Genomic DNA, 14,532 nt, shown 5'->3' with positions numbered 1-14,532 from the left:
TGATACTGCATGCTGCCCTCTCGTTACCTGCCTCTGATGTACCTGCTCTGTAATGCACAATGCCCTGTTGATGCTCTGATACTGCATACTGCCCCTCTCACGTGCTGCCTCTGATGGGCCTGTTCTGTGCAATGGACTGTTGATGCACTTTGCCCCTCTCACGTGCTGCCTCTGATGGGCCTGTTCTGTGCAATGGACTGTTGATGCACTTTGCCCCTCTCACGTGCTGCCTCTGATGGGCCTGTTCTGTGCAATGGACTGTTGATGCACTTTGCCCCTCTCACGTGCTGCCTCTGATGGGCCTGTTCTGTGCAATGGACTGTTGATGCACTTAGCCCCTCTCACGTGCTGCCTATGATGTACCTGCTCTGTACTCTACAATGCCCTGTTGATGCTCTGATACTGCAACCTGCCCTCTCGTTACCTGCCTCTGATGTACCTGCTCTGTAATGCACAATGCCCTGTTGATGCTCTGATACTGCATGCTGCCCTCTCGTTACCTGCCTCTGATGTACCTGCTCTGTAATGCACAATGCCCTGTTGATGCTCTGATACTGCATGCTGCCCTCTCGTTACCTGCCTCTGATGTACCTGCTCTGTAATGCACAATGCCCTGTTGATGCTCTGATACTGCATACTGCCCCTCTCACGTGCTGCCTCTGATGGGCCTGTTCTGTGCAATGGACTGTTGATGCACTTAGCCCCTCTCACGTGCTGCCTATGATGTACCTGCTCTGTACTCTACAATGCCCTGTTGATGCTCTGATACTGCAACCTGCCCTCTCGTTACCTGCCTCTGATGTACCTGCTCAGTAATGCACAATGCCCTGTTGATGCTCTGATACTGCATGCTGCCCTCTCGTTACCTGCTATGTTGTACCTGCTCTGGTGCCCACTTTGCCCATGTTCACGCATACACTGTGATTTGACCCCTATTATTTGACAATAAAGGTAGTCTATCAAGTCTCGTGGTCTGTCGTTGTCATTCCTGCTTGCGTACTGCAAATGTGTATTCGTATATGCTTCTCATCAGTGGTTTCGGTAACATGACACTCCCCCTCCCTACGTCACGTCCCTTGCTGGTATTCCCCTCCAGACAGCCAATGGTTTGTACCTTACCTGCGTCGTCGTCCATAGTAGGCCATGACTAGGACGTGGTGGATCGCGAAGAGCATCGGGAAAGCGTGTAGCGCCGGGTCCATGGTGGTGGTCAGCTTGCGGTGGGTATCTCGGCTGTGTCACCTATGTTCGCTGTGGGGATTCCGCCGTGTTAAGACAGGTTGTTTTTCCGCAGCGGTTTTATGTGTGTTTTCCGCCATCTTGATTTGGGGGACGGTCTTCGACGTCAGTGCGTACGGCGGAGCGTCCGGATGTGTTCCGTCCGCCGCGTGGTCGTGTGTAGTTGGCCGGCGGAGCGTGTTTTTCCGTCGCGGACGGAAATTTGACACGTTTTCCTATCCTGATATGGCGGACGGAGTATCCGCGGCAGGCGGACACGGAAAAGGCTTTTTCCGCCTACTCCAGGGCCGCGGTGGCTCTTCCGTCCGCCATCCTGATCGACCCCTCAATGTTTAACATTATTCACACAGAGCTTATAAAGGTGCAAAATATAATTTCAACTTAAATTAATAAAAAGTGCACATCTTCCTGGTGTTTGGTGTAGTTCATTGTTTAGTGTAACAAAAATGGAACATAATCAAACAAAAGTTCGCATAATGGTATAGTACCCAATTTTGCAAGGTAAAGAAGGGATATGTAAGGAGAAATAAGGGAGAGAGACTTAAGGCAGTGAAAATAAGAGTGAGACATAGGAGGGGAGGAGAAAGAGTAAGAGAGAAAATAACGGTGTTAATTCGGGTATAGTACCCCCAATTTAGTAAGTTATATCTCTTGATGGATTGAATCATTCCTGGTCCATTCATACTTATAAATTCTCACCCCGCATCCATATATCTGTTCCCACTATTGCTAAGTAGTCTCACAGTCAATATAAGCAAAAGCAAATAGATAATCTAAAGGTCTTATAATTCCACCCTCTGATCCTGTATCCAATTCTTTAAAATACTACCCCATGCTCTTATAAGTAAGTTGTACGTTTTCGTGGAATGGTCGTGCTCGTAACACTATCTTCTATCTGTGGTTTGTTTTATTCCTTCCGCAACAGCACAGTTTCTAGAAAGATGAAAGGGAGAGTGTGGTGATTAGATTCATACATACAAAAAAAATATATAATACTGGTTGACAACTTCATCGTGCCTCATTCTATGCTAGCATTTTAAGATTTCCAAGATTACCTTGTTTTCATAGTTACTTAAGCTCATAGTACACCCACAGCACACCAAAATTTCAGCAACAAATAATAATGAACAATTAACAATTAAAAACCAGATTCTCATGGAATCTGAGTATCCAGAAGTGGTATAGAAGGTCTCGGTCAGATTATTCATAAATGCACATACATTTCCTCATCGATGTTCATCCCAAAAGGTGCGATACATCCTGCCTGTAGAATGAACCTTGATTCTGCCCTGCGCAATGCTGTTAATCGATCTCCTCCTCTCACATGTTTAGGAATTGAATCAAGGGCAAAGAACTTTGCCTTGGTCCAATCCCCATCATGATGTTTGTGAAAGTGTTTAGCTGTGCTATAGGAAAAGTCCTTGTTAGTAATAGCACACCAGTGCTCAAGAATTCGCTTTTTGACGGGAAAGGTGGTTGAGCCAATGTACCATTTGCCACAAGGGCATGTCACTACATAGTTTACATGATCTGTGGTGCAATGGATGTTCTTATTGATTTTCCACCTTTTCTTGACCCTGTTGAGTTCTACCTCCCTCACGTTGAAGCTGTGACTAAAGGCCCTGCACTTTCCACACTTAAAAAATCCTCCCTTCGCTGCAAGCCATACCTTCTTCTTTTCTAAGTGACTATGAACTATCAAGTCTTTGATAGATTTGCCCATATATATATATTTTACTGCTGTTAACACACTCCGAGGGCTGTATTTATCATGGGGTTGCATCACTTTAGTACAATTTTTGCACCATGGAATGGGGTGCAAATGTGATTCAACCCTTAAGATGCGATTGGTCATGCCATGCAAGGCCACCTTGCTTGGCCCATAGTGGCTCGAGAAATCCAGAGTAATGCAACACAGCACAAATCGCTGTGTTGTATTTCTCTGCCCCAGGGAGCTATTCCATGAGTGGTGTGTGGGACGTCTCACGCAAAACCCATGGACTTTGGCTCAAGTCCAGATTTACCATAAGCAGAAGACCTGGAATTGTACCAAGAATAAATATGTTTATTTCTCCTTGTTTTTCCTCTTTCTAAGTGTGCTGCATTCAGCCACACACCTAGACAGAGGATAATGCCTCAGAGGGTTGTTTTTTGTACAGGAAGTGGCCTTTTCCTGCTCATAAACAATCCTTCTAAGAACTTAGGCACCCTTGCACCATGATGCAAGAGAGTGCAAGCCTTGGCTCTAGGAAACACATTGTTTGCCAGCATTGGGAAAAGGTAGGAATCTACAGTAGAATGTTAAGTAGAGTGAATTCCTGCCCTTTCCTAATCACGCAGCTCAGCGCAGCAAGGTGAATTGCTGTGCTGCATGATACATTGATAAATATGCCCCCTAGTCTGCAAGCCACAGTAAAAGTTGTCATAATTCACGTTGAACATATCTAAAACTGTCTGAAAAAATATGCTGTCATGCCCAATACCACTGGACTTTATTGATAGGCTACTGTACAACAAGATTTATGGCATGCAGAACAAAAAATCAAGAACCAGAGCGTTCATCAAATGGGTGTCAGACTGTACTAAAGGTGCCAGTTAAGTAACCATCTTAGATATTGAGTGAAAACTAAACTAAATATATTTTTAGGCTACATAAAGCGATTTCCTTCACCCAGTGACATGAAAATACTTATGCTGATAACCTAACTATGCTAAAAAAGTGTCCTTATTATAACATTTCACGATAAGTGCCTTCTAATAATAAACTCCTGGAGGTACTGCCCTCATGGGCTTCATAGTAGAAATTTCAGACCTTAGCACATCGCACTGCACCTTCTTTGGAAAGTTCAATGTGCCCAACACCTACAGCACCAAAACCATAGAAGATGCCCTTAATTCTGTATTCAACATATTGGAAGCAAAACTCCACATTTTTGCCTCCCGAACTTCTCTAAACAGGGACCACGGCACAAGTTCTCACAAGGATTGACTATTGCTGTAGACTCTACCTTACTCTGGCATCAGGTCTCTTGAAGAGACTTCAGACACTGCAAAATGCTGCTGCTCATTTCCTTTTTAAAAAATTCCCAAATATGAATCGTCCAGAGGAGCCATTAGGAACCTACTCTAGTTGCCAACCCTGCAAATTCAAGGCCCTCTATCTGGCACTTAAATCTTTGCACGGACTTGAGACAGATCACTTTAAGAAGAAACCCAAATGGTATTTCCCTGCAAGGACACTTCGCTCTGGCTCTGCCATTGACCATAAAAACTGCCCCTCCTTACTCACCTTCAGAAAAGTCTTAAAGACCTGGCTCTTCACACAGGCTTAGAAATCATTTGCACACCTGCTTGACCCGTTGCTGTCATTGCTGCTGCCCTAATCATATTTCTATGAAACCAAGATGTCCACAGGGCATGAGTTTGCGCTTTGTAAATTGCAATTACATCACATTACATCAGCAAGTTGACTGACTCCAAACACAGCACAATGGACCTAATCCTCTCTGTATCCATCCACTGCCAGTCTCCTCTACTCCTGGACTGAACTGATCATCTGGCTGTCCCCTTATCTGAGTCACTTATAGCCACATCCTATAAATATGATGGACTTCCATCCTCCATCATCAATTCACTAGATGGAGAAGCTATCACTCTTACTTATATTGTTAACATCTTAATATCCCAGCACACCTTCCCAGACAGCCTCAAGACCGGACAAATCCTCTTCTTGCAGAAAAAAGCCCACTATTGATTCAGCCAACCTTGCCAACTTAAGTCGTACAACCCATCTCCTGTGTGTTAAACAAATCTTTGAGAAGGCAGTTGCCACCCACCTTCAGAAGCATTTAAGAAAGAATAACCTAGTTCATGGCCCCCAGTGGGGTCTCAGACCATGTTGCAGCATTAAAAAAGCCATGCTCCAAGTAGTCAACAATGTCCTCTTACTCTGAGACAAAAAATGACCCTTGTCTCACTGTCCTGCTCAACCTTTCCACATATTTTTACAATGCATGACTCATACAGCATGATCATGCAATCATTCACATCGTACCTCACTGACCAATAGATAGCCAGTCATTTAGATAGAAGTTGCCATATGTCAGACTACCCCCAGTCCCTCAACACTCTATCCTTTCACATGTTCAACCTATATTGGGAACCCTTGAGAGCCATCCTCCAGACAACAACAACAAGATCCACCAGTACTTACTCTATCTCAAAATCTCATCACCTAATAACATACAAAGATTCATACCGTATCTCCATCTCATCCAAACCTGTATGTCAACAGACTATCAGATGGTAAGCTCTGCAAAGACGACATTCCTCCTATTTGCCCACAGCTTCAAACATTCTCTGATAAACTCTGTAACTTAAACCTAATGGGCTTCACACCCTAACTGACAGAACAGGTCCCTTGGAGTCACCTTTGACTCAGACCTCACACTCAAAGAACTCATTTACAAGAATTCCAAAACAGCCTGGTCCCAACTCTCTCTCCCTCTTGAAAAGTGTGAAACCTTTTCTCTTCAGGACCTCACACTTCAGAATGACTGTTTGTGCCTTATTCCTCTCTCACCTAATTGATGACATGCAACTGCTTCCCAGAGACCCCCCTCGCTCACCGGAAAGGCATCCTTCACATTGCTTACTCATCAGGGCTATGAAGAAACCAAGTCACTTCACCCCACGCCTGGATCACCATTAGGATCTACATCAAGAGGCTGTCTATCCAGGCAGGCATTGCACCTCTACGCCAAACCAGGCAGTGGCGTAGAGGTGCAAGACAAAGTCCAACTATGTGCTGTACTCCTGACTATGAAGATCGGGTCCAGAGTGTGTACAGCTACGTGCATGGGGTCAGTGACATTTTGGGTGAGGCCGAGGTTGTTTATGCTCTCTAATAAGTTGGTCATGTTGGAGTCAGTTGGGTTGTTAATGTGGAAGTTGAGTTCTCCAAGAAAGATGAAGTTCTTGGAGCAGATGTCCAGTGGAGCTAGGAAGTCAAAGATGTCCTTGCAGAAGGCAGGGCATTGTGCTAGTGGTCTGTATGACTGGGTGCCCCTGATAGTGGACTGTGTTGAGTTTGAAATGTAGGTGTTCCATAATGGGGGAGGTGTCATTGGTGGTTGCTGTGCATTTGAGTGACCCTTTGTGGATGATGATTATACCAACTCAGTGTTTGTTAACTCGGTCTCAGTGTATGATCTTATAGCCGATGGGAGTGGGGGTGGCGATGTCCAGTGCAGAAGCAGAGTTGAGCCATGTCTAGTTGAAGAAGATGACGTGGGGTGAAGGAGGTGATGATGGCCCAGATTTCTGTGGCATGTTTGTCGAGTGATTGGGCGTTGATCAAGAGGCACTGAAACTCTCTTGAATCAGTGGGATGGGCTGTATTTTGAGGGGGGTTGGAACTCTCTTGAATCAGTTGGATAGGCTGTATTTTGAGGGGCGTTGGATCAACTCTGCAGGAGAATTAGAAATGTCAGCAGGAGAAGGGTCCTACCGTTGAACGAGGGAAGGTGAGGCTGCAGAGGTAGCTGTGAGGTCCTGGGATCAAGGCAGGTAACTCAGCTCTGGATTAGCTGTGGGTGGTTAGAGATCTCGGGGCACTGGCACTAGGCGCAGTCCTGGCTTGCCTTTGGTGCACCTTCAACACACAGGGAGAAGCTGAGGGCAACGGCAAGGTGTCTGGCTGACTCCAATTACTGGCTTTAGCGGGAGCTCAGCCTGCAGCAGCAGTGGGGAAGCTGTCCCAGGGACCTGCTAAATGGGGTCGTGCTGAGGCCTCCATTAAGTGGGTTCTTTGGAGGGGTGAAAAACCGGGAGGAGTCAGGAGAAGACAGGAAGCTGGAGGGGAAGAGGTTACGTTTATGCTGAACTCAGAAAACATGATTAGGCTTAAAAAAAGTCACAATTGGCATGAGAGAAGGTCAGGAATAGGCAGGAGACAAGAAGGGTTTTGAGGCAAAAAAGGAGGCTCATGGAGGCAAAAGGTTAAGTTTAGGTGGGAAAATAGAATGTTTATGGAGGCAAAAAGGAGGCACAAGGTTAAGTTTAGATGGGAAACAAGCCTGATTTTGGAGTCAAAAGAAGGCAAAAGTTTAGGTTTAGGTAGGAAAAAAGATTGTATTTGGAGCCAAAAAGATTCCGTTCAGGCAGGAAAAATGACTGTTTATGGAGGCAAGCAGGCAGCAAAAGATTATGTTTAGGTGGGAAAATAAACTGTGTATGGAGGCAAAATGTTAATTTTAGGAGGGAAAAAATTGTTTATTGAGGCAGAAAGAAGGCAAAAGTCTACGTTTAGGCAGAAAAAAGAGTGTTTATGGAAACAAAAAGGAGTTAAAAGGTTTATATGGGGAAAAGGCTGATAAGGTTATGAGGAGAGGCTAAGAGCAGTGGCGAGGTGTCTGGCTGACAGCGGTTATAGGCTTGAGAGGGAGCTCAGCCTCCAGCAGCAGCAGGGGGAGCTGGCCCAGGACCTGCTCAATTGGGTTGCACTGCGGCTTCCATTAAGTGGGTTTCCAGGAGGGGCAGGGTGCTGGTAGGAGTTAGGAGAAGGCCGGAAGCGGTAGGGGAATGAGGTTACTTTAGGCTGAAATCAGGGAAAACACAATTTGGAAAAAGAAGCAATGTTACAAAACAGGGGAAAAAAGGACACAATTGGTGGGAGAGAAGGTCATGAATTGGTGGGTGAAAAAGAAGGGTATTGAGGCAAAAAGGAGGCAACAGTTTTATTAGGAGGAAGGAAAACAAGGTTGAAGGAGGCAAAAAGTTCATGTTTAGGCTGGAAAAAAGACTATTTATAGAGGCAAAAAGGAGGCAATAGGTTGAATTAAAGCTGTAAAAAAGACTATTTCTGGAGACAAAAAGGAGGTAAACGCTTACGTTTAGACTAGAAAAAAGACTGTTTAGAGCGGCAAAAGGTTAAGTTTAGGCTGAAAAAGAATGTTTATGGGGCAAAAAGGAGGCAAAAGGTTCATGTCTGAGCAGGAAAAAAGACTGTTTATAGAAGTAAAAACTTTAAAGTTAGGTTGAAGGAAAACTTTGTTATAAGGAGAGGCTGCAAGCAGTAGCGGGGTAACTAGCTAACATCGGTTACAGGCGTTAGTGGGAGCTCAGCTTGCAGCAGAAGGAACTGGCCCAGTGACCCGCTCATTGGGGCGTGTTGTCGCCTCAATTAGGCCAGTTCCTGGGAGGGGTGTGGCACCCAGCAGAGTTAGGAGAAGGTGGAAAGTGTGTGGGGGAGATAGTTACGTTTAGGCGGAAATCAGAAAACGATGAGGAAAAAGATGTAATGTTACAAGACAGGGGAGAAAGAGTCACAATTTGTTGGAGAGAAGGTCACAAAAAGAAGGGAGAAAAAGATTGTTCTGGAGGGACAAGCAAAGCATAACGTTTTAATAGCCAGCAGGAAGACTAAGCTTATAGAGGCAAAAAGGAGTCTGAAAGATTATGCTTAGGCGGAAAACATAGCATCAGTCTTAGTGGCTGCATTTAGTCTTTTGTAGTCCACACAGAACCGTAACCCTTCTTAAACAATAGGGGTTAGATTTGGGCACCAGCACCACTGGGCTGGCCTATGGACTGTCAGAAGGCTCAATAACCACCAACTCCAGCATCTTAGCCACCTTAGCCTTAATGCTGGTTCTAACCAGGTTACACAACATCTACAATTTATTCTTGACAGGTAGACTGTCACCAGTGGCAATGTGGTGCACAGACCAATCATTGATGCCTGGGTTCAAGGAGAACAAACCAGCAAACTGCCCCAGAACCCTGAATTTAGTCTCTGGCTGCAGGCCTGTTAATTTGGGGGAGAGTACATCTCCCTCCACTGACCGATCTTACACATTTTTGGAAAGAAGGTTTGGCACTCGTTCAATCTCTTCCTCTTCTCTCTCATCTGTAACCAATAACATGGTCATGTCTGCCCTGTCATGAAAGGGTTCAATTTATTGACATGTTGGACCCTAACAGGGTCCCTGGCGTTGCTGAGGTCTACCAGGTAGGTAACGTCACACATCTTTTCAAAGATTGTGTAGGGACTGGTCCACTTGTCACGGAGGGCCCCAGGAGCTACAGGTTGCAACACTCACAAAAACTGTCCTGACGTTTACTCAGTCAGTGCAGCCTTTTGATCATACCAGTGCTTCATGAGCTCCTGGTTGGACTCTAGTTTCCTGCCTGCCATGTTTCAGTATTCTGACATGTGAGATCTTATGCCTAGAACATAGTCAAGCACACTGTCCTTTACTTTCTTGAGAGGCTTTTCCAAAGACTCTCTTAGCAGGCACAATTGCTCCCTGAAAGCGTACCCAAACAACAGCTCAAAGGAACTTAAACAACCCCTGTTTGTGTGACCTCCCTTTAGGCAAATGGTAGGCATGGGAGAAGAACATCCCATCTCCTCCTGAGTTTATCAGACACCCCATTGATCATGCCCCTCAGGGCCTTGTTGAACCTTTCCACAGACAATTAATCTGGGGTGACATGGGGTGGTGAACTTCTAGATAACACCACATTCATTCCAAATCACTTTCAGATCGCTAGAGAGTAATTTTGTGCCCCTATCTGCAACAACCTTCTTTGGTAAGCCCACTTTGGTGAACACACTAAGTAGGGTCCTAGCTGATGTAGGAGCAGTGACTGTTCTGGGGGGTATTGCCTCAGAGTATATGTTGGCATGGTCCACTACCACCCGAATATACTCATTGAGGGTTCTGGGGACCAGCAATGTTAACCCCTCCCTCTCAAAGGGAGTCCAAACCACTGGCAGTGGTATCAAGGGAGCCTTTGACATACCCTCTGTTTTGCCACTGGCCTGACAGGTGACATAGGAACTACAAAACTCCTTTACCTGCTCAGACATATGGGGCCAGCAGAACTGGTTTACCAACAGGCTCCAAGTTTTGTTTTGCCCCAAATGTCATGCAAAGGGGATATGATGACTTAAAGTCAGGATGAACTCTCTGTACTTCTGGGACACCACCAACCTCCTCGTGGCTTCTTTCTTGAGGTTTCTTGCCTCAACGTAGAGCGGTCCATCTTCCCAGTGGATTCTGTGGAACTCACTGTCATCTCCTTATTTGTGCTCTAAGGTGATCTACCTCAAGCTCTCAAGCATGGGACAGTCTTTCTGCCCCTGCCAAAACTCCTCTTGGGAGGGCCCACCTATTCCCGTCGGTTCTGCCAAGTCTGCCAGCTCAGGTAAAAATGGAGTCCCATAGTCAGAGGCCAGATCAGGGCTATAAGTGGGATGAAAAATCTGGGGGGTCTCTCAAAGTGGCGTGGTCAGTATAATTAGGGGCGTGGCTTTACAAATCTTACGCAAAAAATCTGTGTTTAGCATAGTGTGCAGCCCGACTTGCATTTTGCTCTTTCTGTCATTGCATCCAGATATCTGATACAACAAGTAACATCATACCTACAATAAGGCAGGACTATTGGCTTTGTCAATGGCTATTAGTTGCATAAGATAAATAAGCTGCAACTATGGCTTGCCTTGTTACATATAATATTGAAAAAAGCTTCCAGTTAAAGCCCTGGTGACCCTACCACAATGTTGCTGCTCCTGAGTTTCAGAAAGAGAAGGGAAATCCAGAAGGAAAATGACTATTTAAAGGATTTCCCTTCCCTCAGGGTCAGATTTCTGCTGTACCTCTGGAGTTCCACAGGCTGGCTTACCAGACCCTGTGCCCTTGTCCATGGATCCATGGTCCAAGCAGGGGCGGCTCCTCTATTATGGCGCAGGAGCATTGCCCCACTGCTGGAATCAGCAGGTGAAAACGTAAAATAAAATGATAAAAAAGCAAATATTAAAATTGCTTTATTATCATTTTGTTTCATCTGTAGGACCTGGTTAGAAAACCACAGACATCATCCAAGTCCTGGGGGCAGGGCCATCAGCAGCTGAAGTGGTGTGCAGTGGGCACTACTGCACTGACCCCCTCCCCCCTCCAACCCAAGCTGCATTGCTGGATGGTGAGAACAGCAGGCTCAGTCTTCAGGTCCCCTTTGGAGCAGAAAGCAAGCCTGCTCATGCCAATCACAGCACTTCTCGAGAAGTGCTAGGATTGGCCATAGACGAGTCTGGGACACTAATCATGGGAACTGCAGTTTGCAGTTCCTGGAGCAGAAAGGGCATGAGACGCGGTGTGGGAGAAGAGGATTCTAGAGGTGATGGACAGCAGCAGGTAGGTAGGTGTACTTTTTTTTTCTTATCGTTTTCCTGTCTGCCCCTCTTCCCTACCTCCGCCCTCACACTTTTCATGTCAGCTGCAGCCGCCACTGGATCAAAGTGTCCATCATTTCACTTCTGGCTAGACTTTCACTGGGTTACAGCACATACCAACTCAGGGAGTTCCAATATTTTCATACGGAGCCCTCTGTCAACCTCTGAACATTCAGATGCTTTGAGATAATTTCCCAGTAAACAGTGTACTGGGAGTACAGGAAACACAACTACTTTCATACGGCCTGTCAAGCCTCTCCATTCTAAATATGCCATAGCCATTGGATGGAGTTTGGTCCTACTGTTTGCATATGTCACCTGGTGAAACTCAGCAGGTAAAATCTGCTCTTTAGACAACAGTGTGTCCATAACCATAGTCAGCCTAGCTCATGTGTCTCTCGGAGCCTCAACCTCAGTTCTATTGATGGTATTCATCTGCCTGTACTTGGAGGTAAGGCAGTCAGGGTTGCAATATCCATCCCACCCAGAGACCCTAAGGTTGACTCTTTCACTTCCCTACCCTTCTCTAGGGCACTCTACATCTCCACACTTACACTAGCAATCCTTGGGGATTGCCCACCCGTCAGGGGCTTCTTGTGCCCAAGCTTATTCCAGTCAAAGCACTTTTCCACGTTCGAGGGATCAAAGAACCTACCATTCTTTCCTTGATACCCCTTCCCATTGAACTTGGATTGGCTTGCCCCCTCCCCCTTTGTTAAGAATTTTGTAGGTCTCTGGATGTCTCCATCTGTTTTTGACCTGGTAGAGATCTGTCCTTCCTTCTCCTGATTACTCCCTGGTGCTGTTTGGAAATCCGGGTTCTCACCCACTCATCAGTTAACTCCCCCAGCCCTTTAGAACAAGTCAGCTTAAGAGTCTATTGGATACTGGCGCAACTTTTCTTGTACTCAAAGAATCAAAATTTGTTCTTTCAAAAACAAAATACACATTCCCTCATATGTGTTTACATGGTAACCACCAATCCAGCATTTTTGTGCCTTCCCTGAGATGTCATCAAAGTCCACCCAGAACTGGGTGTTTACCTTCTGGGTTTCCCTGGACCTTACTCTGTATTGTTCTGGGGTCAGACCAAATGTCTAACTAAGCAGTGCCTCATGTTGGAGTAAGATTTCTCCTCATCCCCCTGCAGGGTCAGGAGTCTAACCATCCCAGCTACTGGGATAAGTTCCCACAAAAATAAACCCCAGTGCTTGGGGTTAACCTCCCTCATCTCAAGGGGCCTTTCAAATGCAGTCAGTCATTTGTCAATATCCTTCGTCTCTGTGTACCTGGGCACTATTGTCTATTGGAGCCTGAGGTCAAGCCCATCACTGAACATCTCAAACACCTCTTATCACTGGCACCATTTCTTCTTGTTTTCTTCTCCTCCATCTGCTCAATAGCCAATTCCTGTTTCCTCTGCTCTAAAACTTTTAAAGCTAGTTGATCCTTAAGCTTTAGGTAAATTAGCCCCTTGCTCAGCCTTTGTGAGCTGACAACAAGCAGCCAGGCCTAACTTAGGAGATGTAAAGCATTTAAAAACACCAACACATCAAATAAGTAAGGCACAGTGCATAATAAAAAAACTATACTAATTTATGAAACTAGAAAATATTTTTATGAACGAAACACCAAGAAGGCAAACATCTAATGTAGGAAACCGGAGATATACATTTCTAAATATTAACCATATTATAGTGCTCGAAAATAGAGAGCACCATTCTGGGACATCTGGTTGCACTTGACAACGACAAAGTCAAAGTTTGAGGTTGACCGCAATGGATTCTAGGTCTAATACACTACGTAGGAGGCCCCGGTCAAAATGTAGAAACGTTTCTGGAGCTTTTCCTTCTGACGTCGCTTGACCCGCCACAGCAGGCCAGATCCGAAGAGTGTTCGCCAGCTTGACTTTCAGCGAGGCCCCGGTCAAATCCTTGAAGTCTGGAGCTCTGGAGCTTTCAGTGGAATTAACCTGAAATCCAGGTCACTGTTGAAGGTCACCTCATGGAGCTTTTTCACAAAAGTTCTTCAAACTTCAGTAGATGCTTGCTGTAGGTCTCCTTGTAGGTTCATAGTGTCCAAATCACCAATCCAAAGGTCTGGAATCTCCTAGATAGTCTCTGGGAGCGACCTCAGACCTTGCCAGGTAGGTCACTCCCCCCCGCTGCAGCTCCACCAGAGCCTGTGCCCTTGCACCCTCGGTCTTGGCTGCCCATTCCGGGGTGCTGTCTTCCCCGCCCCCCCCATGCCCCTGCTTGCTGTTCCCGCCGCTGCTGCCCCTGTGGCCCAGCCCCCCCACGCCCAATCGCTAAACCCTGCCTCCCGCCTCCCAGCTGGTCCTCCCTCCCAGCTCCCCTTAAAATTGGCAGCAGTGCGCGGTGAGGAGAGCGACCCCTGACGTTGCCAGGTTGATCGCTCCCTCCCGCTGCAGCTCCACCAGAGCCTGTGCCCTTGCATTCTCGGTCTCGGCTGCCCATTCATGGGCGCTGTCTTGCTCCCCCAGTGCCCCTGCTCGCCGTTAACGCTGCTGCTGCCCCTGCAGCCCCGCCCCCGCGCCCATTCGCTAAACCCTGCCTCCCACCTCCCAGCTGCTCCTCCCTCCCAGCTCCCATAAAAATGGCAGCAGCTGCGTGGCCTAAGACAAGCCCGTCTGTGCCTGGACCGCACCCAGCACCAGAACACCTGGACCCAGTGAACGCCACGACACCAGACTCCACTACGATGCCAGCAGCCTCCACGCACTCCGGCTAAAACCACACCTGCTTCCAGGCCACCCTGAAACGGACCCACGGACTCTTTTCCTGCCGCATCTGCAACAGAACAACCAAACCTCCAAGGACTGGACAGAACCACCTCCGCTGCATACTCCTCAACACCCGCTCTGCACACAAACACGCCGTCGAGCTCTGGAATCTGCTCGACACCTCTGCCCCAGACGTGGCCTTCCTGACCGAGAACTGGTGGAACGACTCCTCGGCGCCCAACATAGCCACAGCCATCTCGGACAGCTACAAGATCACCTGAAGGGATCGCGCAAACGGACCCCGGAGAAGGAA

At 46.8% G+C, this 14,532-nt stretch overlaps 1 protein-coding gene across 2 annotated transcripts in view; it reads right to left on the bottom strand.

Annotated features, from left to right (window-relative positions):
- The window catches only part of LOC144769196 (snaclec bitiscetin subunit alpha-like), a 237,873-nt gene that overhangs the window by 13,179 nt on the left and 210,162 nt on the right, over positions 1-14,532 (bottom strand). For both annotated transcript variants that reach the window (XM_078653217.1, XM_078653225.1), the window contains exon 7: positions 2,095-2,172. In XM_078653217.1, the coding sequence (XP_078509343.1) occupies positions 2,124-2,172 (49 nt within the window). In that variant the 3' untranslated portion in view covers positions 2,095-2,123. The remainder of the gene's footprint in view (positions 1-2,094; positions 2,173-14,532) is intronic.

The sequence above is a fragment of the Lissotriton helveticus genome, chromosome 1_1 (assembly GCF_964261635.1).
Source record: "Lissotriton helveticus chromosome 1_1, aLisHel1.1, whole genome shotgun sequence".
Taxonomy (NCBI): Eukaryota; Metazoa; Chordata; class Amphibia; order Caudata; family Salamandridae; genus Lissotriton; species Lissotriton helveticus.
This window is presented reverse-complemented; position numbering and strand designations above follow the sequence as displayed.